This window comes from Colletotrichum jinshuiense, chromosome 10, assembly GCF_051148585.1.
Source record: "Colletotrichum jinshuiense chromosome 10, complete sequence".
Classification (NCBI taxonomy): Eukaryota; Fungi; Ascomycota; class Sordariomycetes; order Glomerellales; family Glomerellaceae; genus Colletotrichum; species Colletotrichum jinshuiense.
Window position 1 is genome coordinate 675,305 of NC_139303.1, and position 25,869 is coordinate 701,173.

The window sequence follows — 25,869 nt, forward strand, 5'->3', positions numbered from 1 at the left end:
CATGCTTAGGGAGCAATGGACACTTCCGTAGACGGCGCGAAAACTCGTTTATGGACAAAGGTAGGTACGGTATTAAGATTTGATTGCAAGCTGGAGAATGGAGAATAGAACTGTCTTTAGAGTAATTCTGTGCTTCACTTTAGAGTGACAGGGTGTTCCACAAAACATACCAGTAGACAGAGATGTAGTGAAAACCCGTATGCAGTTATCGGATCTAAAGCTTGTGGCCTTCGGTTTCGAGACGAATCAACGCCGGCATGTTGACTCCAAAAAAACACCCGAGCAACCCATTTCAAGACTTCAATCTGCTCAACGCAAACGCTCTATTACCGCCTGCATCAAAACACTCCGGTTGAAGAGCTTCTCAGTGGCATATGCTAGGTTTGGCTTTGAGCTGAGCTGGGTGACAGAAGTTCCGTCTTTGTTCCGACCCGCCAGTGCTCTGCGATCTTTTGCTAACGCGGCATTCTCTCTGCACGCCATGTTTCACATACACCGAATCCCGTCTTCCAGAAGCTGCCGCCGCCGACATAGTGTGGCGGGCCAGCCAACTGTCAACAAGGACTGCCGCCGCATTCCGAGGAAAAATACTTCAGCACACAGCATTGAATTCTGGGCTGTAGAACCATGTTTGACATTATATCGTTCAAAAGGGCTACTGGAAAGGGAAAGGGGTATCCGCGCAGGCATTTTTTTCATAATGTTCATGCGGGCCCGGCGAGGAGCTCTCTCTTCCACCTCGTTTCCTAGTAGATTAGAAATTTAGACCGTTGAAATGTATCATTTCCCTCGCCCACTCCGTCCCCCCCGGCCGCCGCTCCGTTCGTAACCTACCACGCAACCAGACTCGCGAGCAGGACCCCGATGACGACGGCCGCCTTGGAGTTGCCGCCCCGTCTGAGCGCGGCGTTCTCGTCCTTGGAGCTTGTTGTGGTCGCGGTCGAGTCGCCCTCCGCCGTCGCGCTTGGTGTGTAGTCGGCTGCGATGCCGTCGATGGGGTGCGCGTAGGCCTGCGCGGGCGTCGTCTCGGCCACCCACGCGATTGTCGTCGAGAGCTCGGTGGGGTTGTAGACGGTGACTGTGGCGGTTTGGCTGAGGTCGAAGTTGCTGTAGCATGTGCCGCCGTAGGCCGGGCGGTTGGGGTCTGCGGTCTTGGAGGGCGCGGCGTAGGTGAAACCACTGCGGGAGAGGCGTCAGTCAGCACTTAGACGTCACATGTCAAAACATGGGCGAGTTGGACAAAAAAAAAGAATAAGAATGAAAGTAAAAAGTAAAACTAATAGAAAAAACGTACGATGCGCAGCAGGCAATGTATCCGCTTGACCAGGTGCTGCTCTCCGTGTTCCAACCGCTCGGGCACACGAGGGGGCTCATGAAAGGGGCGATAGAGCTAGATGCGGACATGACGGATGTGTAGCCGTCGACCCATTGGGTGGGATAGCATGATGAAATGGTGGTGTTGGGCAGCGGCGCCGGCTCGTTGATCCAAATCTTCTCCAAGGCGCCCACCAGCATCGTCAAGTGTTTCTCGCCGCATTCCGCGGGCGGCGTGAAAGTCGTCGTCAACGCCACTGTCGGGACTGGCGCGGCCGTGACGGCGGCGACTTCGGCAGTGCGAACGGCGCCCATTGTGTGAGGAATTAAGTATTGTTATTGGTGGAAAAGAGCGGGGATCGAGGGCGGCAGAGGCAGATCGTCGTCGACGGGTGGTGTAAGGTTGGGTCGTGTAGGTGGACTAAAAGAGCGTGGGAGGAAGTTTAATTAAAATGAATGACAGAGTTGGCCGAGCGGGATTCACGCAGGAAACGCAGAAGATCACGGTAACGGGAGGAGGGAAAAGGGACGGAATGCCATGGCACGGCGACCCGGCGGGAGTTTTATTGGAATCTCGTGCTTGTAAACTGCAACCCTTGGCCCGGTTTGGCTGCATGCCCGTTTCATTTTGACCTGCAGTGGGCCTCGAGGCCCGCTACGCGCCCCCCGGAAAGCTTCCGCGAACTTGGCCAGTGTGAATTTCCCGATCTCGGCAGTTTGGTTCCCACTTACGGCTCTTTTCTCTTCAGAGTCAGGACTGGGTTCGTCTCTGCGTTTTCCGAGGATGCGGCAGGAACCGTTGGTTACTGCCCAGGCTCTGGGCGCCAATCCTTTGAAGAGCTTAACACAACGGACGGTTGTCTCTTGGCAAGAGTTCAGATGCCACTCTTTTTCAGCTCCACCTTGGAATGTGACCCTCAACAATTAGAATGCCCCTCGCCACCTTACTTCTATGGTAGTATTCGTTTCACTGCTTTGGTAGTATTGAAAAGGGTTCGTGTCACGTGATGTGCAGATGCAAACGTCGGACGGTGGGGGCTAGAGCGGCCCGGGAGGCGGCGCAGGGTGCGGCCCCGAGAAAGTCTATGACGGCACATGCTGCCAGAAATAGCCGGCGGCTAGCAACAGCTGCACGCCGCGGTCGAGACCGGAACTTGCAGCTGCATACAGATAACATATGCGCTGATAGCCAGCCACCAAGTGCCCACGTTTTGTTCGGGAGCATTAACGAATGAGCATTTACATATGCTTAACCAACAGCTGCAGCCAAATGAAGAATGGACCAACTAATTGTGTCCACTCGAATTTTGAAGGGAAAAATTGTTAATGTCCACATGCAATACGCGAATGGCGACGCGTCACGGCCGAAAAGTGTACACTATAGCTTGCCAGGTCAGGTGCACCGCCGTCGCAATCGTGCGAGTGTTGTACGGAGTACGGATACCACAGGCGACAAAATAGGGGGCTTATCGGAGCTAAGCTATGCAACGTGCGCGGCCGGTAAGGGAAAAAAGCAAGTGGGCAATGCAACAATGCAACTCCAAACCGTTCAATGACCATTACGCTATGACGAGGACCTGGCAGGCGTGAGCATGATCTGGGAGGGCGGGTGGAGGTATATCATGCGCTGTAATTAGTTAATTACCGGAGGCCCAGAAAAAAACCTGTACGCCGGTGGGTCTGGTTGGCCGCAGCCGACCTGGCCGTCGCCTTTCTTTTCTCTTTGGATGAAGGTCCGGACCACTGCGGCCATGTGGGCGACACAGGGATGCTGCTTTGCCAATCTTCTCCTCAACTGTGATTTGCCTACGCTCTGTGCCTACCCATAATAATTGAGCAACTAAGATTGGCCGCGCCATGCCTCCCCGTACCGAGGGCTGCATAGCTCACGTTTGCTCCCAATTACGACTGAGATCGTCGTCGTAACACCCCCGCTCGGCTGCTTCGCTTGACCACAACCCAAGACCGCAACTGGGTTCGAGTCACACCTGTCTTGGCGAATAGAAAGCTTGAGAATCGCTAAAGAGCTTCAGGCCACAGAAACAACTCGTTTCCAACCTAAAGGCGGGGGGCATGTCGGGGACCGATGTTGCAGGCCGCCTCTGGGGAAGCGGCGCGGGTCTGTCATGACTAGTTGTTGCGGGACTGCAACAGACGGCCCTCGCTTCGACGAAAGAATGCAAGGGCCTGGTAGAAACATAATTCAATGCTGTCGCGTTACAGTGCACTCACACCGCCAAGTATTGGGGAGGGCTGATTCCAGTCAACCTCCAAAGAATTGTCCAAAAACAACACGGGCCGCGTCGTGATCCTCTTCTTGCCGGAGGCGATGGCGTTGCTACTCGATGGTAAGGCGGTGGAATTAAGAGTGTTCTACGATTAAGGTCGTTTACAATGACTCCGCAATGATACAAGTTGGTTCACCTAGCAAGCCAGTGCAGGTGCGAGACTTCATATATCGGACCTGATCAGTCCAGCATCATCCTCCCCATGCGCGGATCAGACTTCTCTAAACGCAGGAGGCTTTTGCATAATATTACATGCAATCAACGACAGAGCTTTCATGCTAGTTGGATTCGGTACTGAATGGGCTGCTTGTGTTGTTGGGTCCTGATTCATAGACAATTATTATACCCCCACACCATGGTGGTTACTGCTTAGGCTTTTTTTTTTTTTGATGGGTTCAGTAAGCTCACCTAAAAGCTTAGAGCAACCCCCACTCGGTTCATAGAGTTTAAGCTGCAATGCTACCGCATTTTTTTTTATTGCCGCTTTGGTCCTTAGTCTGCAAGCCAAGGTGATGCATCGCAACTAAGCTCTTGCCCAGCTTATGTTGTCTCGGCAGGCCCACAAGGGCGGTGATCAATGCAGGCCCAAGATACAGGCCGGGTTACCATCAATTCAAACCGCGCAATGGACAGTCTTGTAAAACTACCTAAACTGCAAGTATTGAATATCGCCATCATCTGATTGGAATAATTTAGGCCGTGCTTGTGTTCCCACGAAGTCTTTTAGATGACCATTCTTGACAAAGCCGGGGTGCGTTGGAAACCTTCAGTGGTGCATCAACAGATGAAGTTAGTAGACTGGGGCTCACAGAGTCAAATTCAGATTGGATGTTTCGATAATATAAAACTGTTCGGGTGGGTCTCGTCTCGGTGCAAGTGCAATAATGGGGCTAATGTTTTATAGGCTCAGGGCACACACAGGCTTGAGTTCCACCATGTCAAAGGCATCGGGGCCAGCAGATGAATGAGCTATAGGTAGACACTAGCCTTGTTGGGACATCTCTATCGCAGTAGAAAGCTGAGATTAAGAATGGGCGAGGTAGTGATCTACGAGACCAAGGCAACGATCTGGGTCAGCGATCATCCCGAGACCCTCAGTATTAAGCAAACTGATTTCGAGACAACTGGTCTTGGCCAACTTCCCGAAGTTTTTTTAACACTGGACTGATTGTATTGTGATAACGCCAATTGTGTATTTCCAAATTCGATCTCCGAGACGGTAAAGGAAAATACAATTAGCACAACCAGGGGCTCGCAGGCAATCACCATTTATCAAGTGAATGTATATTGAAATAACAACTCTTCATTTTGAGAGCAATTCGACCCCCCGTGTGGGTTCATATATTCAGTGAGGGAGAGGATCTGTTTCCCCCTTGCTCGAACCGCCTCCGATAAAAGTGATACCGGCTCCCTTGGCCAATGACTTTGCTGAACTAGAACTTTACTCACGAACTTTACTCATGAACTTTGCTCACGAGGGACTGAAACCAGAGAATGTCACCCATTCGGCAAGTTCCCGGGGCAAACCTAGTTTGATGCCGATCAATAAACACTTCGCGGCGGTGGTCCATGATTGAGAAACTCCAACGAAGACACATATCTTTGGGTCCTCCATTTATTTGGAACGAGAACCTAGGCCATTCATCGAACATTTCCGACGTCGAACCACACATCCTATTTTTATGCTTCAAAAAGGTTACGGTATTGCATGTGGGCAGACTTGGATTCATCCGATAAACATTCTAGTACCCCGTTCAGAATTCTAACCGTTTGAAATGTCTCAAAGGACTTTGCGGGCATGATTATGTATAGAAGGATCAGAAACAGTACGCCGACGGCAGTTCCCTCGGCGTAACTCTTTGGAGCATGTTCTCTATCCACCTAATCAAGATCTAGCAGTTTGAATGTGGCGCTCTTGGGGACGCCCGTTTGAATCAGCCCGAGGCTTTCGTACCGTGGCGAATGGCTTTTAGGACTTTGCAGGAGAACCTGTCCCTTCTTGCCTGACCCATGCCACTCCCCGTCACCAATCAAAGCAGCCTGATGACAACGTGTGCACGGTTAGCCTCGTGTGCCTCGTTCCGCCTCGTTCCGCCTCGGTCCCACGCAGAGAAACCCGATGCTGAGAACAGGGCCGAATAAAATGAGACATTCTAAAGCACTGATTAGCCCGTCGACCGCAGGAAATCAGCCTCCAGACAACACCCCTCTATGGCGTCTCTCACAACGCCACCATTTATCTCAGCCGTCTTCTCAGAGACCAGGACAGGCTCGGCTACCTTTTATTTCGGGCAGCCATCATGTACACAAGCAACCAGCTAGCAGCGATCAAGGCAGAGAGATTGGGCTCAGTAAGGTGCGGCACGCGATGGGAATCAACGCTGATCCAAAGCTCAGATGTCAGAAACGTAATCGGCCAAGTCGTTGTCGACGGAAGTCCGCAAGTTGGCATGCGTTGACAGCGACTAAGACAGGGCTCGAGTGCAGACCACGTAGTGTAACCTGCTCGGCCGCCGCTCCGTCCCAATCAGCAAGCAGACAGATGTCCTCGAGGAAGCTGGCTGGCTGGCTGGCTTCAAGCCGGGTTCATCATGCGTTTAGCGGCAATCTCAGCCGTTAGATCAAAACGTTGCCGCCCGTGACATGCGCTACAACTGCCCCACTCCAAACTCTGGCCGGGCGCTCGTCTACCGACCAAGTCGACGATCAGGGGCGTAGCGTCGTGGCCTGTCTGGATTTCCGCTGTTGTTGCTTCTGCATACGCTTTGAAGCGGTTTAAACTAGGTGCCGCACGCGAAGAAACGGCGGGCACTGATGCAGGATCCGTAGCCAAGCTCAGATAAGTGACAAGAGTACAGGTGCGTTTAAATGTTATTTCTAAACGATACCTGCTGATTTAGTTCAACGGGAGATTTTAAAGCCCCTTCGGCAGTCCCGGGGACTTGTCTTGGTCCCTTCTGCGCGGCTGCTGGAATACATAGCAGACCATTGCACCATTTGAAACCAGAGCGCCCATCTCATTGGTACTATAAGAACGCTGTGTATGCCTGTTAAGACAGGAAGTGGTCCGAGCCTGTAGTGTTGGAGTCAATAACTACATTTGCCAAGTCGGGGTACTCTTGTCCTCCCACCAGTGTTAGGTGAAGCGATGAGGGGACGAGATCTGAGACTTTGAGTGACATATCCGCAACCCAATCTATTTGTCTCTGAAGGTCTTGACCCAAGGGACTGGTAGGCTGCAAGAGAAAATCTCACCACATTGGATTGATACTGAAAGCAGAAATTAGCTTTACATACGCGAAAAAGAGAAAGCAATCATGGCCGCACGGCTTCTAGTTAATGGACAAGGGCGTTGGGTTATCATTTGTACGCCGGTTGGCTTCTCTTCCACGGGCATTGGGTTCCTAAGAAGTGATACTTTACTCTGAAAGATTGATAATTATCTATAGACTTTTAGCTTCGCAGACAGTTCCAAGTCCAAAAGCCTCCCTAACCAGGGAAATTTTCCCAAGGCCTAATCATATGTGCTTCTGGCGGCCAGATGTCCACGATGTTGACTATTCGACCTCCCAACGAGTAATATGCCTAGAAGATGTGAGCCAATTAGAAAAGTCTTAGTAAGATGCAGGGGAGGTATCCTTTTGGCGATCGGTAACCGCGCAACTGGGTTTGATGATTTCGCACGCCCCCCGAATCTCACTTGTCGCAGCCCTATGGCTGAGAATCCCTTTCCAGGGGTCATTTCCTTAACTCACATTCAGGTTGGCTGAGAAGACTTATAGAGCACATCTGAGTTTCCCTTTGAATTAAACGTAGCTAAGATACCTTGCACGGGTCCTCAGAGTTCACGTTCTCTGGTAATGATATACCTCGAAATGCGGGCGGATATGGTATGTTCCACAGGCACATTCGCACCTGGATTGCCTTCAAGGGAGTGTAATACGTTTCTTGTTACTTATTGGCCATCAAAGCGGCGCATTCTCGCTGTATATCGCCAGGCTTGGCCACAATCGTACCACATCGCTGTGTCCCCCAATGTTTCACTCGGTGTATCACAGATTAGCAGGCGGGCACGTTTCTCCATATGTGCAATTCCCTTGGGACGAAAAGCGACGTCCGTTTGGAGTTCCAGTAACTGATTGTGTTGATCAAGACTGCCACGCCGTACAAGTCAATATACCGGTATGTGCCTATCATCATATTGCTTACCGACCTACCGGCTTTGCGGTTTGCTTGGTATTCCCATGATTAATCTATAAAATACAATCCAGATGTCGCGACATTTATTCCAAACACGAAATATACGTTGCATTTCGCACCGTTGATGGCGAAATGACCGGAAAGCATACGGTTTGGGTTATACGCCACGTGCGATATGCCATTAGTCTTGTTCTGACTGCTTCAAATGCCATTGCACGCAACATACATCAGACAATTGGATCTTCCCCGAGTAACCTGCACTTATTGCATCGGTAGTTTAACCATGGACTTTCAATGTTACCGTAGATAAGAGAAATTGACAAGTTCTACTTCGCTTATTCCATAAGCGCAGAAACTTTGCAACGACGCTTCCCACCATCTCGCGATTCCATATATGCGCAAGATGAGAGTCCACCTGGTCTTTGAGGAATTGCAATACCTCCATGGATTTTTTACCCACCGAAAATGGTCATTGATGTGTAGATGATCATTTGGAATCATTCTCAACCCTCCCTGAACGGGTGGCATGCGCAGGCAAGTGTGTTCCAAACGGTGATTTGAATTGCGACCCTTGTTCCCGGAGAGATTCGCCGCATCCAACTATCTCAACTCAGCTTTGAGAAGGCAAACCTAACTGGCATCCGGTTGGATTTGCAACGATTACGCGATGATTACCATTGAAACATTTCGCCACTGGCAAGGTCATTTCCGCCACTCGCGGTATCTTATCGATACCCCTTGGGAGTCCGATATATCGAATAAGCCAGTCTGGGGAGACAATAATCTGGTCTTTTCAACTTCAATGGTGCGTCCGAAGACCTACATACCTAGTTCGAAGACTGAAATGTGAGGGGGGATTTGGGGGGCCAGTTTTCGCCACTGACGGCCACGCCATGCATGCCACTTGAAGGGCTTAAAAGAATACATGCACGTATTGGGGCTTGGGCGCATCATTCAAGTTGATCCTGTCGCCGTGCGATGGCTCCCCTACAAGAATTGGAATGACGCATACTCGAGCGGTGTTGATTGGTGCCAAGACACAAAGAGACCTAACCGGTACAATAATGTAAGTTTTGTAAGTAGATCAAGGGTGAAAATACCTAATAAAAGGGGGCAAGGGGGGTTTAAGATGCTTCGGCTCAGGTGGCCTGCGATCTTTTGGTATGAAACCGCGGTTGAGCAAGCGACTGAGCACGCTGATACAATTGGCCGCAGCGAAGCGAGCGGCTTCGCTTATGCTCCTCTGTAGGAAAAATCATGTGGCGAAGGGAAAATACCAGTCACACTGTCCAGAGACATATCTATATCAACTCGGCCTTAGCGTGACAATCCGTCGGATTTCCACGATAGTTGTGAAATCCCTCGATCGCCAGCATCCTCCTCAGCCCAACAGATCGGGACCAGTGCTGGCCATCCCACCTCGCCACGTTCGCTCGTCCTGTAGTTGTCTCTTTGACAGCTATGATCCTTAAGAGGCTAGAATCGGGAAAACAACGCCATTCTGATAGCGGCATGTCATTCCAAGTAGGATATTTTCTTATTTTTGCGGGATAATATCATCATCCGCTAAGCCGTTGCCCTCTTTTTTCTGCCCTTTGTTCCTGGAATCCCAAGAAAGCGGGGCATAGCATAGTCAAGTGTCTATGTTTGTGATTACTCATGTCCCGAATCTCATTTGTCGATCATCTTTCCAAGATAAAGCCCAGGAATGCTCGATTTCAACTTGTCGCGGAGCCGGGGTCTTCTCCGGGGGGGTGGTCCTGACGGGGCTCGACAACGACAGGGGTGCAGCAGGCTGGGCCGCACGTCAGTCGGCATTCAGCCTTAAAAGACGGCACGGGATTCACAGCTATCTTAGCCATGTTCATCGCTCATTGGAACCATGGCATAGCGACCTGAAGCGCCGAGTGCATTAGCCTGCTAGAGTCCAGCGGCTATATCCTCATCCCTTTGGACTTTTCGACCTGGAGCCGCGACCGAATTCCCCGGACGGGGGGTGTGTGCAGGTTGTGGAACCACCAACTTGACTTCAACCCATGCAGGCGAGACATGACCCTTGAATTCCGCCGGGCAACTCAACACTTTGATTGTATAAGTCCTTTTCGCGTAGCACCTCATATTCACACCCGTCCCTCGCCGGTCGAGACCAGTTGCCCGCCTGCAGCAGCTCAAGGGCATGACGCGGCGTGCGTAGACGGAGTGGCCACGCCTGCCGTTCCCCCTTTCGTAAGCAAACTGCATATAATGCAGGGTCCAATTGGCTAGTTTTTGATCCTTGGAACCGAGACATATTTTTGTTTGCGCCTCGCATCTAGATTCCTGGCAAGAACATGAAACCAAAGGGTCTAGAGGGGTCCAACGTCAAGCTGTCTCCGAAGCAGCAGCAAACGCTTCGGAGGGGACAACATTTCAGAAGGGTTCAGGCGCCCGTATCAAGCGTAGTTGTCTCTATAAAAGGGTACCATATGCCTATTTCCAAAATAGCTTCATCTCTGGAAGACCAGTCTCTACTTCAACACTAGCCAGCCTGCCCCGGTCTACCGACGTGTAGATATCATTGCCCATCTGAGAAACCATTAAAGTATGTCTGTCTAGAATTTCCCATTGATTGTTTGCCAGTCGGACGCTGATTACCGTTCGTTAGGTAATCCATCAGCCCAACGCCAAGATGCCCTTCCATCTCCCCGACGTGGACCACGCCGCCCGCTCCGGCGTGGCCCCGCAATCCCTGGGCTTCGACTTTTTCGAGTCCGCGGTTGACGATTTCCGTCCCCCGCATGACTTCGATGGGCTCCCCAAGGGCGCCCTGCTCGCAAGCAACAAGTCCAGCGGGCGCTGGGACATCGCCGACCTCAAGCACCGCGGCTGCGCACTCGGCGAGCCCTGCATGATCACCGGGGAAAAATTCTGCGCCCGCACGGCCTGGTCGTCAAAGTTCAACCACGCGTACGGGCGCTGCGGGTCGCACACGGGGAGCCCCGACCACGTCCTCTGCCTCGAGTTATCCGAGGACGAGCGCCAGAGGCTCCCGCCGTGCGTCGAGTGCGGCATCCTCGTCGAGATACAGGATCTCATCCTCATCCACCTCCGGATCCTGGCCGAGGAGCCGGAAATCGACCGGCAAGACACGGATCTGCTTCGGGCAAGCCTGTTCGGGTACTCGAGGGCCTACGCCACGAAATTGACACGGCATGTTGAGGGTTTGCAGCTTCAGTCCGACGATTTGGGGAAACTGGAGATGGGGTACGCCGGCTGCACCACAGTGAAGACTGCTAGGTCCAGGCTGTGGTGGAAAAGAATTGTGAAAGCGGCGATGAAGAAGGTGATTCAGCTCCACCGAGCCCCCGTGGACAGCGTGACTAACTTTTGGAGAAGATGGAATCAGTGATCGCCGCCATTCAGTCGTTGCTCATGTTGAGTTTGACAGAATGGGGATTTGTTCGAACTCGCATGCGAAATGCCAAGCCCTCATCTATCACGTTTCAGAGAGGACTTTGATGTTTGGTCTGACGCAGTGTGTCTTCGGGCGCCTCAGGATTTATACGCTGGCCCTGGAAATTGTGTGCGCCAACGTCAAATAATCCGTCCATACGAGTGAAGTGGTTTTCTTTTGCATAAATTCATGTACAGAAATTGTATGGAACGCTTCTCTTGAATGCATTTGTTTTTCCATTGGCTGTCTCTCTGGAATGACGGTGTACCTCGTAAAATTGTGGCCTCGTGAAAGGCGAAACTTCTTTGGCTTGTTTCTATACCTGGCAGGGATGCTTCAGATTAGTGGTGTAGGTGATTATATGCTCATGAGAGCAAGTAAGTCGTATTCTGTTACATCTTGAAATAATGCATATTTGTTCGCAGACTGCGCGAGTTGTTTAGTCAACCTAAGCTGTCGTCCATGTCAGACTGACTGCACGTTCTCGACACAGCTGCCCAAAGAAGACTCTAGGAAGGCGTTTGCGAATGCGTGTTTCGAGACATGGGGGGCTAGCTATTCCAACTGATCATGCGTTTAACTCCTTCCCGCTTGGTCGTGATTCAAGGATGTCAGGTGTAATAGCCACATATGGTTGTTCTGAAATTGATTTTGTCACAAAAACGACGCCGTTATTGCGGGCAGCAATTAACGCCTTAATCTTTCGTAACAGATTTGGACCTTCCCCCAGGCGACAATGGGTACGACATCCTCCGGAATTTTACGGAAAGAAACTGTTTGGGCAAGAGCCATTTTGAGTTGCCATGTCTTTCTAAAAGCCGGATTGAGCTTCCAATATACTATTTAGCATAAAGCCTGGTAATGCCCCCGTCTCATGATTTCCCCATCGCCATCCAACGAAAAAGGTCTGGATCTTGAGCTGTCCAGAACTCCATATCATCTGCTGAGATTCTTGACGCGTCGGCCCTGTTTGTTTCAAGAAGTTGCTTTATGATGTGCAAGTGCTTCAGCTCATCATCTTCATCGTGAATCTCACCGCGCCGCCAAATGAAAGCCCAGGATAGTGGCGTGCGGCCACTACTATCTTGCAAGTCGACTTCCACCTTGCCTGTCTCTAGAAGTAGCTGAACAACCTTCTCTCCTCCATATTCCGCAGCAGCCCAAGATAGTGGCGTGCGGCCACTACTATCTTGCAGGTCGGCTTCCACCTTGCCTGTCTCTAGAAGTAGCCTAACAACCTCCAATCCATTGTATTCAGCAGCCCAGGATAGTGGCGTGCGGCCACTACTATCTTGCAAGTTGACTTCCACCTTGCCTGTCTCTAAAAGTAGCTTCACAACCTCTAATCCATTGTATTCAGCAGCCCAGGATAGTGGCGTGCGGCCACTACTATCTTGCAAGTCGACTTCCACCTTGCCTGTCTCTAGAAGTAGCTTAACAACCTCCAATCCATTGTATTCAGCAGCCCAGGATAGTGGCGTGCGGCCACTACTATCTTGCAAGTCGACTTCCACCTTGCCTGTCTCTAGAAGTAGCTTAACAACCTCTAATCCATTGTATTCAGCAGCCCAGGATAGTGGCGTGCGGCCACTACTATCTTGCAGGTCAACTTCCACCTTGCCTGTCTCTATAAGTAGCTGAACAACCTCTGCTCCTCTATATTTAGCAGAAGCAGCCCAGGATAGTGGTGTGCGGCTACTACTATCTTGCCGGTCAACCTCCACCTTGCCTGTCTCTAGAAGTAGCTTAACAACCTCCTCTCTACCATGTTCAGCAGCCCGGGATAGTGGCGTGCGGCCACTACTATCTTGCAGGTCGACTTCCACCTTGCCTGTCTCTAGAAGTAGCTTAACAGCATCCACTCTGCTATACTCAGCAGCCCGGGATAGTGGCGTGCGGCCACTACTATCTTGCAGGTCGACTTCCACCTTGCCCGTCTCTAGAAGTAGCTTTAAAACATTCCCTCCTACATACTGAGCAGCCCAGGATAGTGGTGTGCGGCCACTACTATCTTGCCGGTTAACCTCCACCTTGCCTGTCTCTAGAAGTAGCTTAGCAACCTCCTCTTTACCACGTTCAGCAGCCCAAGAGAGTGGCGTGCGGCCACTACTATCTTGCAAGTCGACTTCCACCTTGCCTGTCTCTAGAAGTAGCTTAAAAACCTCCTCTCTATACCCAGTAGAAGCAGCCCAGGATAGTGGCGTGCGGCCACTACTATCTTGCAGGTCAACTTCCACCTTGCCTGTCTCTAGAAGTAGCTGAGCAACCTCTGTTCCTATATAGTTAGCAGAAGCAGCCCAGGATAGTGGCGTGCGGCCACTACTATCTTGCAAGTCGACTTCTACCTTGCCTGTCTTTAGAAGTAGCTTAACAACCTCCCATCCATTGTATTCAGCAGCCCGGGATAGTGGCGTGCGGCCACTACTATCTTGCAAGTTGACTTCCACCTTGCCTGTCTCTAGAAGTAGCTTAACAACCTCCTCTCCTCTATATCTATTAGCGGTAGCCCAAGAGAGTGGCGTACGGCCACTACTATCTTGCAAGTCGACTTCCACCTTGCCTGTCTCTAGAAGTAGCTTAACAACCTCCTCTCCTCCATATCTATTAGCGGTAGCCCAAGAGAGTGGCGTACGGCCACTACTATCTTGCAAGTCGACTTCCACCTTGCCTGTCTCTAGAAGTAGCTTAACAACCTCCTCTCTACCACGTTTAGCAGCCCAAGAGAGTGGCGTGCGGCCACTACTATCTTGCAGGTCGACTTCCACCTTGCCTATCTCTAGAAGTAGCTTAACAACCTCCTCTCTTCCATAATCAGCAGCCCAGGATAATGGCGTGCGGCCACTATCATCTTGCAAGTTGGTGTCGCATCTACCCGTTTCGAGGAGTAGCTTCACAGTCCCTTCATAACCACTTTCGCAAGCTAATGACAGCGGCGTACGACCCTCGGCCCTGAATTCAATATCAAGCTCGCGACCGTCAAGAAGCATATATGATAGCAGATTTGTTAAACCGTACTTCGATGCGACGTGGGCTAGTTGAGTATCCTTCGAGTATGAGATGCCTGTTGGTAGTTCCCTCCTAAGTGTGATCGCGGCATACTCACACCTCTGTATGAGGGTGTTCTTTGGCCAATCGAACAATGTAAGGAGCTCGCGTGAATATGTTTCTGCAGCTTCACCATTCCGTAGGTGAACAGCAAAGTAAGCCAACGTATATACGGAAAGAGGACAACTCAGTAGCTCTTCCTCGCTCTTAAACCGCTCAGTTCCATCGAGTAGGACCATACGAAGACAGCGAATGCAGCACCGGGCTAAGCGGCAGTGAGCGGTGGGTATCGCTGTATCGTCTGTTTGGATGGTGTCGTCAAGAAGAAAAAGGCCGCTTCTAATAAAAAAGTCTTTTACTGATTGATGAATGAACTGAAAGATCATGCGACTTGGCTTATAAGGCTCTGCAAATTCGACAAACTCAACAAGTCCACAACTCAGAACCTTAACCCTTCTCTCAACTCTGTCGTAGGCGATGAAATTGTCCGAATCCTGGCACTCCTGGAGTGATTGGTCTACGTCGGCATTGACCGCCATGGCCCATTGTAGCTCGCTAATCGTCAGAGGAACTTCGGAGCAACAGATCCACTGCATCAGCTTCAACGTTTGTTGGCGATCCTCTGCCGCCTGCATCAACTCGCGGTAGATCTCATCCAATTTCTCCGGTAATCGCTCGATTTCGGCCTTTATTCTGCGCGGTGGTTCCCCACGGCGATCGAGTTGTAGCACTCGGTCACAAGCAAGGCGTGCCCACATAAAACTTCCTTGGGCGCGTGAAGACACCAGTTGTCGGATGTTGGGATCTGATACTCTTGGGTATAACCGTTCTTGAACGAACGTTGTGATATCGCCTTCGTTCTCGTTCTTTAAATGTATTTCCAATCCTTCCTCGAGCATTATTACCGGGTAGTAGCGGCAAGAAAAGCAGACACTGAATTGTGAGCCGGTAGATATCGGAAGTCGGTCAAGCTGTTTCGACATGAATTCGATCAGATCAACTGCTGCTTCCTCGCCAGCTTCGTCGAGGGCGTCAATAAAGAGCACAAGAGGTCGTCTTTCCACGATCTTTGGGAGTGATCGCTGGAAATAATCTTGCAACTGGTGTAGATGCCACTCCCAATTCCCGCCCACCTCGCTCACAGTTTGTTTTTGGCGGCGAAAGTATTCGATTGCTTCTGGAAGTACCTCGGGAACCTCGCAGAGGAGCTGATGTAACAAGGATCGGAAAAGTCCCAGTAAACTTTTTTGCAGTTCGTGGCCACGAGCATGGAAAAAGAAGGAGAGCATCAGAGTGTTTGGTCCGTAAACCTCTTGGCCCAGCTGGCGAGCATGCTTCATCAGCGTTGACTTTCCCGACCCCGGGTGCCCTGCGATCCAGAGTAGCCCACGATGTAGCCGAATCCACCCTTGGAAAGTCTCGTGGCCACGAAGCCATTCGCATGTGTGCTCAGTAGCCCTTTTTATATCATGGTGTCGGCTGTCCATATCGGTGAAAGCCAAAGACTTCAGGCAGCTTTGGGTCACGGCCGGTAAAGGGGAAGGTGAATCCTTCGGGTCTAGGCTACATAATCAGCTGGCAATCAAAGACCACAATCACAAATGAGGCCAGCTTACCAGGGTTTGCGAATCTCTTTGGAACTTCGCTTGTGGCTTGTGTGGTGAGTTTTTTGAGACGACTAATCACAATTGGGTAGCATCCTCGACGTCTCAGGTCGAATTTGACGAGCCCTGAATGGTCGGCGCGGAGGGCAATGTTATCCTCGTCGGCCACAGCCACTATGCCTGTGCTTGTAGCCGACTCTTTTGTTACTAGCAATGACTTCTCGCCCGTCTTGCGTGGGATTCCATCTCCGCCGATCTTACGAAAAATATCAGCATGCATCCGAGAGAGTTTGTTTAGGTGCCAAACCTTGAGTGTTGGGGAGAGCTCAAGCTCATAAAAGGACACGACTTGGTATCGGCCCTTGCAGCTCTGCGAGAACAGGGACGAAAGCTTAGCGAGAAAGCTCGAGGGTTCTCCATGCTTGCCAACTTGCAGATCTCTTATAAGAGCCTCGTTTGGTTGGCCTTGAACAACAGCGTTCAGCGTTTCGTTCCGCAGACCGTGATTCGGTACGCCGAAGAAAAGAAGTCCAAAGCAAGATTTAGACAAATCAGACTCGTCTTCATTCTTCTCGAGAACAGCGCGAATAAGCAACTCCTTGATCAGCAGGCCTCCGAGGCTGTGGGCGATAAAGATGATAGGGCGACGACTGGTCTAGAAACAATCAGCGCTTGTCTGTGCATACCGCAAGGACGTCTACGCACATCATCACTCGTCCGGAGGGCAATAACTTCTTCTAACAAAGTATGGCCTAGTTCTTCGATAGATTGCTTATTGACGCTATCCTTCAGCGTAGTATTATATCCATACAACAAAATTCGAGCGTTGGGTTGGTCCTTGGGGAGGAAATCACGCAGCCAAACGACATGGCTATTTGGCGCCTTCCAGGACCCAAGCGCGTGGCTACCAAGGCCCGGCACAGCAACAATACTGCGTACAAGTCAGCGTTGGCAGGTTACTCTGTTGGTTAAAGTGTGCTTACTCGACAGTGGCGCCATTCGGACTCTGGTACAGAGGGGTAAACCCATCAAAGGTGTGAGAGTAGGTGTACGGGTGGTCATCTCCAATTTGATGGAGTCGGTTTACTAGATCCTCGGCAGATAGCGACGTCTCAAAAGTGACCGTAGCACAAGCGACCTCTTCGTCCCAAGGAACGACGGAGCGAGGGGTCAGGCGGGCCACAGCCTGATGTAGTAACGCATCCTCCTTCACGATCGACGTCAGGTTTGTCTCCAGTTCGTCGGCCTGATCATTTGGGATGTCGTCAATCCGGATGGTCAGGCTTTTGGTCTTTGGCTCCTTGAGTATTGACACCTCTGGTCCCCTGCCTCTAGAGTCTGGCTCGTTGGTACCCGACATTCTGGCTCTTGCTCAAATTAGCTTTCGCGGAAAGGTGCAGTGGGTACGATAGGTAGTTACCAGGGCGGCGAACACTGTTACGTTCACCTGAAACACACTGTAAAGTACAAAGTTCCACTGGAAGTCAGGCGCAACCCCACAAGACAATTCGGTGCTGGTGATAAGAAGAGTCCTGAAGCGTCACTGAGGCGTTTTGGCAAGGAGGAATAAAAGATGATCTTGACAGCCCAGCCGCACATAACCCCGCCCTGTTGAAGTGAGGCAACCGATCAATCACGTGATGCGCAGGCTGCAGGCTGACCGGTCAGCAAGGTTCGCAATCATGGTCAATGTACTTATCTTTAGCCAAGATCTTGCCGAAGCTCCAGAACCTCTTTTAGAATTGGTGCAATAACTACTGCAGCATCCGAAGCATCTGGACGAAGCGGCCCCGCGTATGCCCGGACACCCGTGCGTTCGTCCGAACGATTAGAGTAACTAAAGATCTGACATTTCCTATTCGAGAGGTTGACTGGTTGCGGTTCATGTTGCCGATGGATTGATAGGTCCTGCGCGCAGGGGCTCCTTGTTGGCGTCATCCCCGGGGGCAGCGACTCCCACTGTCTTCGCAGGGACTTTAATACAACTCTCTCGAAACTGGCCAGAGTTAGGGTGCAAGCGCAACGTCTGCTTCACTATATGCACTGCGATTAGCCAAGGTGCAATTTATTCAGTGCCGAATTAAGTCTTGTTTACTGCGGTGGGTGGATTCATTCGAAGCATGGCAGACTTGATATTTTCATGGGGCACCCAGCGTAAGGTGTCTAGCACATCTGCAGTCCTATATAAGCAGGGATGGCAGTAGTGAGGACAAGTTTTCCCTCACTAGTAGGCTTGTTGTGCCTTTGATGCAGTCGTCTATTGGGACAGAAGTGGCTCGCCAGCCCGCCATTATGATTGTTTACCTCTTGCATTTCGGCATTCACATTCAATCTAAACATTTATTATAAAAGCACTTCACTACATAGAAATGTACATCGCGGACCACTTCGGTCGTATGTGCCAGAACTTGGCGCAAGTGTGGGGATGACACTGATAGTACTGGCGGTGACCGCAACCCCGGATATTCAACAGTGCTGGCACAGGTGAGAGAATGGAAGCAGCTAAGTCAGGAGTAGCCACTGCTGCCAAATTTGTCGAGGTGGGTGCAGCCAAAGTAGCGTAGATAGTGCTGCGAGACACCCATGGGCTTTGAGGGATAAAGACGGAAGAGATTCGGGAACTCACTCCATTCACCTTGCAACCCATATTTCCCCAATCAATTTCCTGGTATTAAAATGGGAACCAGTGCTCGCTGCATTGGGTCCTTGGAAATAGAGAGTTGTCTCGCATCGCTCCAGAAGCTGGATTTTAGCACAGGCAAACAGCAGTCGTCAGGTCAAGCACGTTGACTTTGCCCCACTTCAATCAGCACCAACGCATTGTGGATTACCAGTTGCCTCAAGTTCGCGCTCTCGGGAGGAGTTGGCATGAACAGAGTAAGCTAGCCATCCTTGCGGTGGATTGTTTCACGAGCTGTGCGAGCATACGGATTTTCCGTCAGTGAATTAGAGCCAGCTTAGTTTTGCACCAAGAACGAGTGCACTTTGTTTTGTCTTTGCTTTTCGGATTCTAAGCACAAAGCAGACCAGAGCATGGTTCCGCGAGAAATATGTCGCGTCAGAAACGGCATTGGTGACGCAAAGCGGAACCGTAATTCTGCTGCTGTGCTCCAGTTGCGGCTTATCACGATGGCCATTACGTTGAAGCCACAGCAGGGGTCGCCGTATAACTAAGAATTAAAGCTGGCATGTTCGCATGCGAACTTCTACACATTATTGTCGAAAAAGTTGTATTTGGACATAGCTGTGGTATGAATTACTACATGAAGCCTCCATTTTGATATGAGTGATACTCACCAATTCGTGCCTCATTAGCCAACGCATACAGATGAAAAACGCTATGTATATGCACAGGACCTGTTGACTACCTTCAGGCTACCTATCAACGTTGATATGTTAGGTTACATGCGTTAGTACCTTGCCTTGACGACAACATATTGCAGGTGGGCTTTGAGGTGCATGAGGAAGGGAGCGGGCTGCTGATAATTCCAAGGCGAGCAAGTTATGGATTCGACAAGATAGCACAAGTTCGGCAACTACCCCGCACAGGGCATACAAGTTAGGCTAACCGAGACGCATCACGTGGGGGTCGAATCAAGTCATGGGCCAAAACTTGACAGTATCTGCGTTCATATATTTCCATGGCACTTTCCTCCGCATGTGGATGAATACATGCTCCTGGTATATTGGAGGTTGCAACCTGGCGCCGTTGTTTGCCAAGTATTCTTGCGATGGCCCTACCAGGTTTTGCGCTTCTGAGGACCATGGCGAACCGCAGGGGAAATCTGCACAAATCTATTCGATCAAAGCCAGCGCCCTTCAAGCCAGCATCGCCCGCGTCCGGAACTAAAATGACCTTAAAACACGCCATTCATGGCGAGCGCAGCCTGCATATGCCGTCAAGTGCAACTTGACACCCAAGCCCCTCGTGCGCAGTAAGGCCAACAAGAGGCTGCCAAATTACACCAACCACTTTTCCCAATTCAGTTCAAAGCCTTAAATATCCCTTTTTGGGCAGAGTTGGGTATTATCATGGTTAACCATTTGCATCAACCCAGCCACACACGAAGGGATATATTGACGTCATGGTTTTTCAAGATGGACACCATGGCACGCAGGACAGGATAGCTATCTCGCAGCTCATTTAGATATGAACAGATAGGACAGAATTGAAGATGAAGTGCAGCTTACCGCCATACCAATTCTGTATTCATGAGATACAATGATGTTCAAATTGAAGAAACTCGACAACCTAAAAAGATAACTTCTACAAGGAAGAAATTCTATCTAGGCAAGTTTCGTTTTTCGAGTTCCTATCGGATTCCTCGTTAAGTGCGCCCGCTTGGTGGTCTGGAATCCAGTCAGGAAATGCCTGCCTTAGTTGACGTCGAGAGGCGGTGCTGATACGCGTGCATGCATGTGCATCCGTGTCCGCGCTGCGCCTGGTGACCGCCCTGCTTCGGTGATGATAATCCTATCGAGCAAACAACTGAGGCTTCAACAAGACTGCAGGCATTCTAGATGGGACACTCTTCTTTCAGTCCCCCAGGGGGTTCTTCTACTAGAGAGGCTATTTTAACGCAGCGTTTTCTCACCCTCAAGGTCCCATCTCTCGAGATACACATCAACAACTTAAATCCGACAGTAATAACGAATGGATCCTTTGTCCATCATTGCCGCCATAGCGGGAATCTCCCAGGCCGGATTCTCGCTCTCGAGGGCAATTTTCAAAGCCATTCGTTCTGTTCGAGGCGCGCCAAAAGAGGTCGCTGACATCGTACGGGGCATCTCCGACCTGTCTTGCATCCTCAGCGAGATCCGACGTATTTTGCGTGACGGCTACAAATTGTTTCGCCGAAAGCTCATGCGGAAGATCCAGTCAGTCATAAGGGGGATCCGCAAGATCCATGGCGAGGTTGCTGCGCTGATCAACATCCGGGACGGCATCGGTCAATTGATGTGGGCTTTTCGGCGCTCGCCAAGCAGGGGGCTTCTTTATCAGATCGACGCTGGGAAGAATTTCATCAAAATCATTTTGCAAACGATGACGCTTTCCCTACAAATAATAATGACGTCGAGGTCAGCTCGTGATACTTCGTGGGTTCATATCTGGCAATGCATGTTCGGTTTTGGCACTTCCTAACACTATCACAGATCAAAAAAGCACCCCTCTGACGAAGATGATGACATCTATCGGGCTCTGAGACGCCAACAGAGAGAGAATTACGTGCAGGCGGCATATCAGTCCCTGTTGAAGATCAACGATGCACAATCAGCAGCAGATGCAGTTGAACCCGAAGAATGTTATGGGGAGGCTTCGAATAATCAGCTTAGTTCATTGAAGAACGCTTCCAGGGAAACTGCCACTTGGGTATTTGAGGTGATCTTCTCATCTTACGCAGAGATTCACAGAGAGGCTTGTGTAGGAGCATTCGACGATCTTAATGCCTCAATCGAGCTTATGGATCCATGCAAAGACACGCTTCTGATTTCTTACCCGCATACAAAACTAGATATGGTTCGTATGTCGCCGGGTGTTGTTCAGACGCACATCGATACAGGAAAAGTTGTGGACGAGTTGCTCGCTGATTGGACTTCATTATCCGACGACCAAATCAGATTGACACCAATGGTGTTTGAAGCAAAGGAGCCCGAAATAGAGTCATTCGGAGCACCTCAACAGTACCTACAGCAACTACCTCAGAGTTTGGAGCAGGAGGAGCCACGACAGAAAGAACAAGAGCAACCGCAAATACAAGAGCGGCTGCAAGAGCAAGAAAAAGCGCAAGAAAATCGACAGGAGCATGAAGTCAAAGTGCCATACCAGGAGGACAATAGCACAGTCCACTTTGTGGATGCGTTTGGAAAAGTGTCATGGCTGCCATATTATACGGTTAAGACATGGAACGTATGTACTACTTATCCATCTGCCTTACACTCCATTATACTAACAGAGCTTACTGTAGGACACGGAAGAACATATTCATTCGGCCATCATACGCCCCGGGGTTGTAAGATCAGACATAATGGAGGGACGCTATGATCTCATGATGAATGGTAAGGTAGTGAACCCAAGAGATTGGAAGCGGGTCATCAAGCCAGGAGCCAAAGTTGAAACGAAGATGTGGCCTTTCGAACCATCTAAATAACATGCAAGCTCGGCGAATCTTCGTATAGTCCAGCACTGAATACAATCCGCTGAGGTTGAAAAGAATCAAGGCTCCCGGGACAAAAGCGCCAATATTAATACAGCGGTGGATATGAATGAGAAGTATAATATTAATGTGTGCATGACCTCAGTTGCGTGGTTTGGTTTACATACATTGCGGTTTTTGGTGGTGGCTAAATTCAACAATGAATGGTTGCTACGACTTAATTGAGCGAATATTCTCGTACAAATAAATTGATTTTAATTCCACCCCAGAGGTCATTTGTCACCCATTTTTAGATCACCAAAGAACAATTGCCTTACATAGACTTTCACCTTTAACACTGCTCATCAATATCACTTTCAAAAATTGCCTTGGCCGTCCCCTGTGCTCTTTTCAGTTTGCTCCATCAACATTTCAAATGCCACGTTAAGACGGATTTCAAAGCAATGACAAATGATCAAATTCTCTGGAAAGTAACCCGGGAACAAAGGTGAGAAGGAGCACCCTTGAGAATGAAATGCGATTGAATCTTGGGACATAGCTTTCTTCAACCTACAGAGGCTATCCTGAGCCTAGGAATCCATCATTAAATGAGTTCAAATTCAACGTATCTACTATATTGATCAGGTGCAATCAGATCACCCGTCGCTCTGATGTCGCGGGACGTGTATCGGCTGAGCGGGTTGGGCCTGGCACATGTGCAGCATCGAGTCGGGCCCTGGCGGTTAGTATGACAAGAGCCAGGACAAGCCATCGTCAGGTAGCCACAACCGTAGAAGATTGATAAGCAACTTTTCAAGAAACCCATCCAATTTCAAAGAACTTGGACTTTTTAATTTTTTTTAGCAAGGAAGACGAGCGGATATTTGATCATACTATTATTATGTTATTGACGCGAGTTCTATAATAGCCAGACCAAATTGTAATACCACTTGTGTTCGTTGAACATGGATGTCAGTTTCCATCAGGGCCAACTCATTTCTTTTCCCGCACATAGTTGCCAATGAACTCATCCAGATCTTCCTGTGGCAGGCCCAGTCTCTCATTCCAAAGTCCCTTGGTAACTGAGTAATGCGCTAAACCCCCTTTGCCGTATATGGCTCCGGCAACCATAGCCACCGCGCCGAGAGGCTGGCCCTGTTCCACCTGCGTCAAACCCCCTCGCCATAGCTCTTCCACAGACCCCTGCGATACCGCAAACTTATCCTGCGTCGCCTTCTCTAGTGCCTTTAGAACCTCATTCTGCGTGGTGGTAAAGCTGTTTACGTAAACGTGTTGATTTCGTGTAAGATCAGGCCTCTTCAAGCACTTGGCGATGGCCTTACCGACCTGATCCAGGTTCGTGGCCTCAAAGGAGATGTCGCCGCCGTCGAAGATCGTGACAGTCCGAGCTGCCACATTCCAGCCCCCGAATCCTGGGATGTTCAACCCCCAGTCGAACATGGACCCCGTGACGACTGCCGTCCACGAGATCTTGGCTTGCCGCTCCTTGAGGTAGTTGAGCGTCTCGGCCTTGTCGGCGAGGAACGGAATGTACTCCTGCGCGGTGGGGTCCGCAGTGTCGATCCCGAACTCGGAGGGCACGAAGACCTTGACTCCAGACGCGATTGCTGCGTCGACCAGGGTCTTTTGGAGAGACAAATCGCCGCCGGGTTGAACGCTAGAGATTGTGCTGATGACGGCATCCTGGTTTTTGAAGGCTTCGAGGAGAGACGCCTCGGAGAAATCGCTTGTGACGCGTCTTACGCCCTCTGGCAAGGTGGCCGAGGACGACTCTCGGGTCAACCCAGTGACCAGGAAGTTTTCTTCAAGGAGCGCCTTGACCGTTGACTTGCCAACATTCCCACCAGGTCCAATGACTAACACGTTTTTGATGGTGGGCAGCGACATTATGGAGTTTGGTGCTGAGCGGAGAGGTTGATTGAAAACGGTGGGGGGGTTTTTGTGAGATTGTTATTTAACAGAGACCACATCATGATCATTCCCGTCCATTATATTTACTTTTCTTAATTCCGTGGAGTTAGATGGTCTAATGATGAAGGTATCACTAGTATGTCAGCATCGCTTAACAATGCAGGCTTAAATTTTAATGATTAGTGAACATTAACAGCGTTTAAGATTAGTGAACATGACCTTACTCAGATCCCTCAGCGCTGCTTACACGTTACACCAATGTCTACCTTAGCTGTCGTTATTGTGTCGTATTGTACGTCGTAATATTTTAGTTACATAGTTACATCTCGCATTTGCCCCAGATTGACCTGTCAACGTCTTTTCATCGCGCCATGCTCCCAAATTAAAGATGACAAACCAGGACATATCAATTGTTCTTACAGGCGCCCACAGCATGCAACCCTCGGGCTTTATATCGTTCAGTAATCATGACGCTTGTTGAATGCAGTTATAGGTCGGTTGTGCTAGGCTATGGCTCTTGCGGTACCAACCTCATCACGCGTTCTCATGGTGATAACAGGCGCAGATATCCCCACCTGATTCCACATTTGTCTGCTTTTTCAACCCAAACATATTCCGAACTATCGAACCCGCCGCAAATATGACAATTCAGGTCGCAGTTTACGTGTGTCCCCCGATCCCAACGGCCGTGGTCTCCCCCGACCCATCGTCCAAGGACTCGGGCGTATGGTCACCGCTCTGCTGCACGCTTATATACACCCCCACCACCGCCATCCTCGTAGACTGTCCCGCGAGCGTCAACGCGACAAACGAGTTGGCGACGTGGGTTCGGTCTACGCTGCCACCCGGCTGTGTCTTGAAGTACTTCGTCGCTTCGCATGCACACGGAGACCATTTTCTCGGGCTCCCTGTCTTGGAGACCGCCTTTCCAAGTATCACGGCCACCGGAACCAAGAGTGTTGTCGAGGGTGTCGCGGAGCAGTACTCTCCCCAGACCCTCCAAGGACTGTGGGAGGTAGCGTTTCCTCCCACCGAAGCAGGCACTGGTATCCCTGAGGCAAAGACCGAGTTCGTGGCCCTGCCACTGTCGAATGAAATCGACCTGGATGGCCACCTCGTCAAGGTCTACGATGTGCCGCACGGAGACACGCATGCCAACTCCTTCCTACACGTACCGGATCTAGGGCTCGTTGTCGCGAGTGACATTGTCTACAATGACGACTGCCACCAGTGGCTTGGCGAAGCGGACACGAAAAAGAAGAGGGAAGGGTGGATCAAGGCTCTAGCGCAGATCGAGGCGTTGAAGCCGAAGATGGTTGTGCCTGGGCATACGTTCAATCCCATGTCGGAGCCTGATGAAGCGGTTGCAATTTCGATGCTGACCGGCACAAAGAATTACATAAAGGCTTTTGAGGAGGAGCTGGAGAAGGCGGGAAGTGAGGCCGAGTTGTACGACGCGATGAAGGCTCGCTTCTCGAGATGGAACTTGTGGATTCTAAGTGGAGGATGTCGCGCTGGGTTCATATCTAAGCAGTCTACAAGTGACGCAGGACGTGGGCAGTTGGTCGGTTGGTAGGGCCCGTCCTCAAATGAAACTTTTATTTAGCGGAAAACATTTTCCGAGTGTCTGACTGCGTCAGTCCCAGCCCCTGGGGGTACCGGGATCTCAGATTCACTAATGGTTACCTCGTAGCTCTTCTACCCAAGGAAACATTGAAGAAAGCAATAAAGTCAGGTGTTATCGAGGCTGTTTTTTCCTGCATGTCGACTTTAAGGTCAATCGTCTAAGGTCAATTGAAACTCCTCTTGTTAGCTAATGACGCTCATAACTAAGCAGCACGACTGATACAGGTTTTCAGCGACAACTACCTCGCCATATCCCTAGACGTACACTATTCAGCTAGCGCTTCCTACCTCAT

The 25,869-nt window shown here is 50.4% G+C and overlaps 5 protein-coding genes across 5 annotated transcripts; 2 read left to right on the forward strand and 3 right to left on the reverse strand.

Moving 5' to 3' along the window:
* Positions 1–830: 830 nt before the first annotated feature.
* On the reverse strand, positions 831–1,629 carry EsH8_X_000173 (uncharacterized protein; the record flags this gene model as incomplete). Its single annotated transcript, XM_083274261.1, has 2 exons — positions 831–1,179; positions 1,295–1,629. 2 exons carry the CDS (start codon positions 1,627–1,629, stop codon positions 831–833), a joined length of 684 nt encoding a protein of 227 aa, XP_083119653.1.
* Positions 1,630–10,470: 8,841 nt separating this feature from the next.
* EsH8_X_000174 (uncharacterized protein) lies at positions 10,471–11,190 on the forward strand (the record flags this gene model as incomplete). The annotated part of the gene is made up of 1 exon (XM_083274262.1): positions 10,471–11,190. The coding sequence occupies one exon, from the start codon at positions 10,471–10,473 to the stop codon at positions 11,188–11,190; it is 720 nt and encodes a 239-aa protein (XP_083119654.1).
* A 917-nt stretch (positions 11,191–12,107) lies between these two features.
* Positions 12,108–17,244, reverse strand: EsH8_X_000175 (uncharacterized protein; the record flags this gene model as incomplete). The annotated part of the gene is made up of 5 exons (XM_083274263.1): positions 12,108–15,838; positions 15,897–16,140; positions 16,192–16,539; positions 16,590–16,815; positions 16,868–17,244. The coding sequence occupies 5 exons, from the start codon at positions 17,242–17,244 to the stop codon at positions 12,108–12,110; spliced, it is 4,926 nt and encodes a 1,641-aa protein (XP_083119655.1).
* Positions 17,245–23,011: 5,767 nt separating this feature from the next.
* Positions 23,012–23,926, reverse strand: EsH8_X_000176 (aromatic alcohol reductase; the record flags this gene model as incomplete). The annotated part of the gene is made up of 1 exon (XM_083274264.1): positions 23,012–23,926. One exon carries the CDS (start codon positions 23,924–23,926, stop codon positions 23,012–23,014), a length of 915 nt encoding a protein of 304 aa, XP_083119656.1.
* A 664-nt stretch (positions 23,927–24,590) lies between these two features.
* EsH8_X_000177 (MBL fold metallo-hydrolase) lies at positions 24,591–25,526 on the forward strand (the record flags this gene model as incomplete). Its single annotated transcript, XM_083274265.1, has 1 exon — positions 24,591–25,526. One exon carries the CDS (start codon positions 24,591–24,593, stop codon positions 25,524–25,526), a length of 936 nt encoding a protein of 311 aa, XP_083119657.1.
* Between the last annotated feature and the right edge of the window lie 343 nt (positions 25,527–25,869).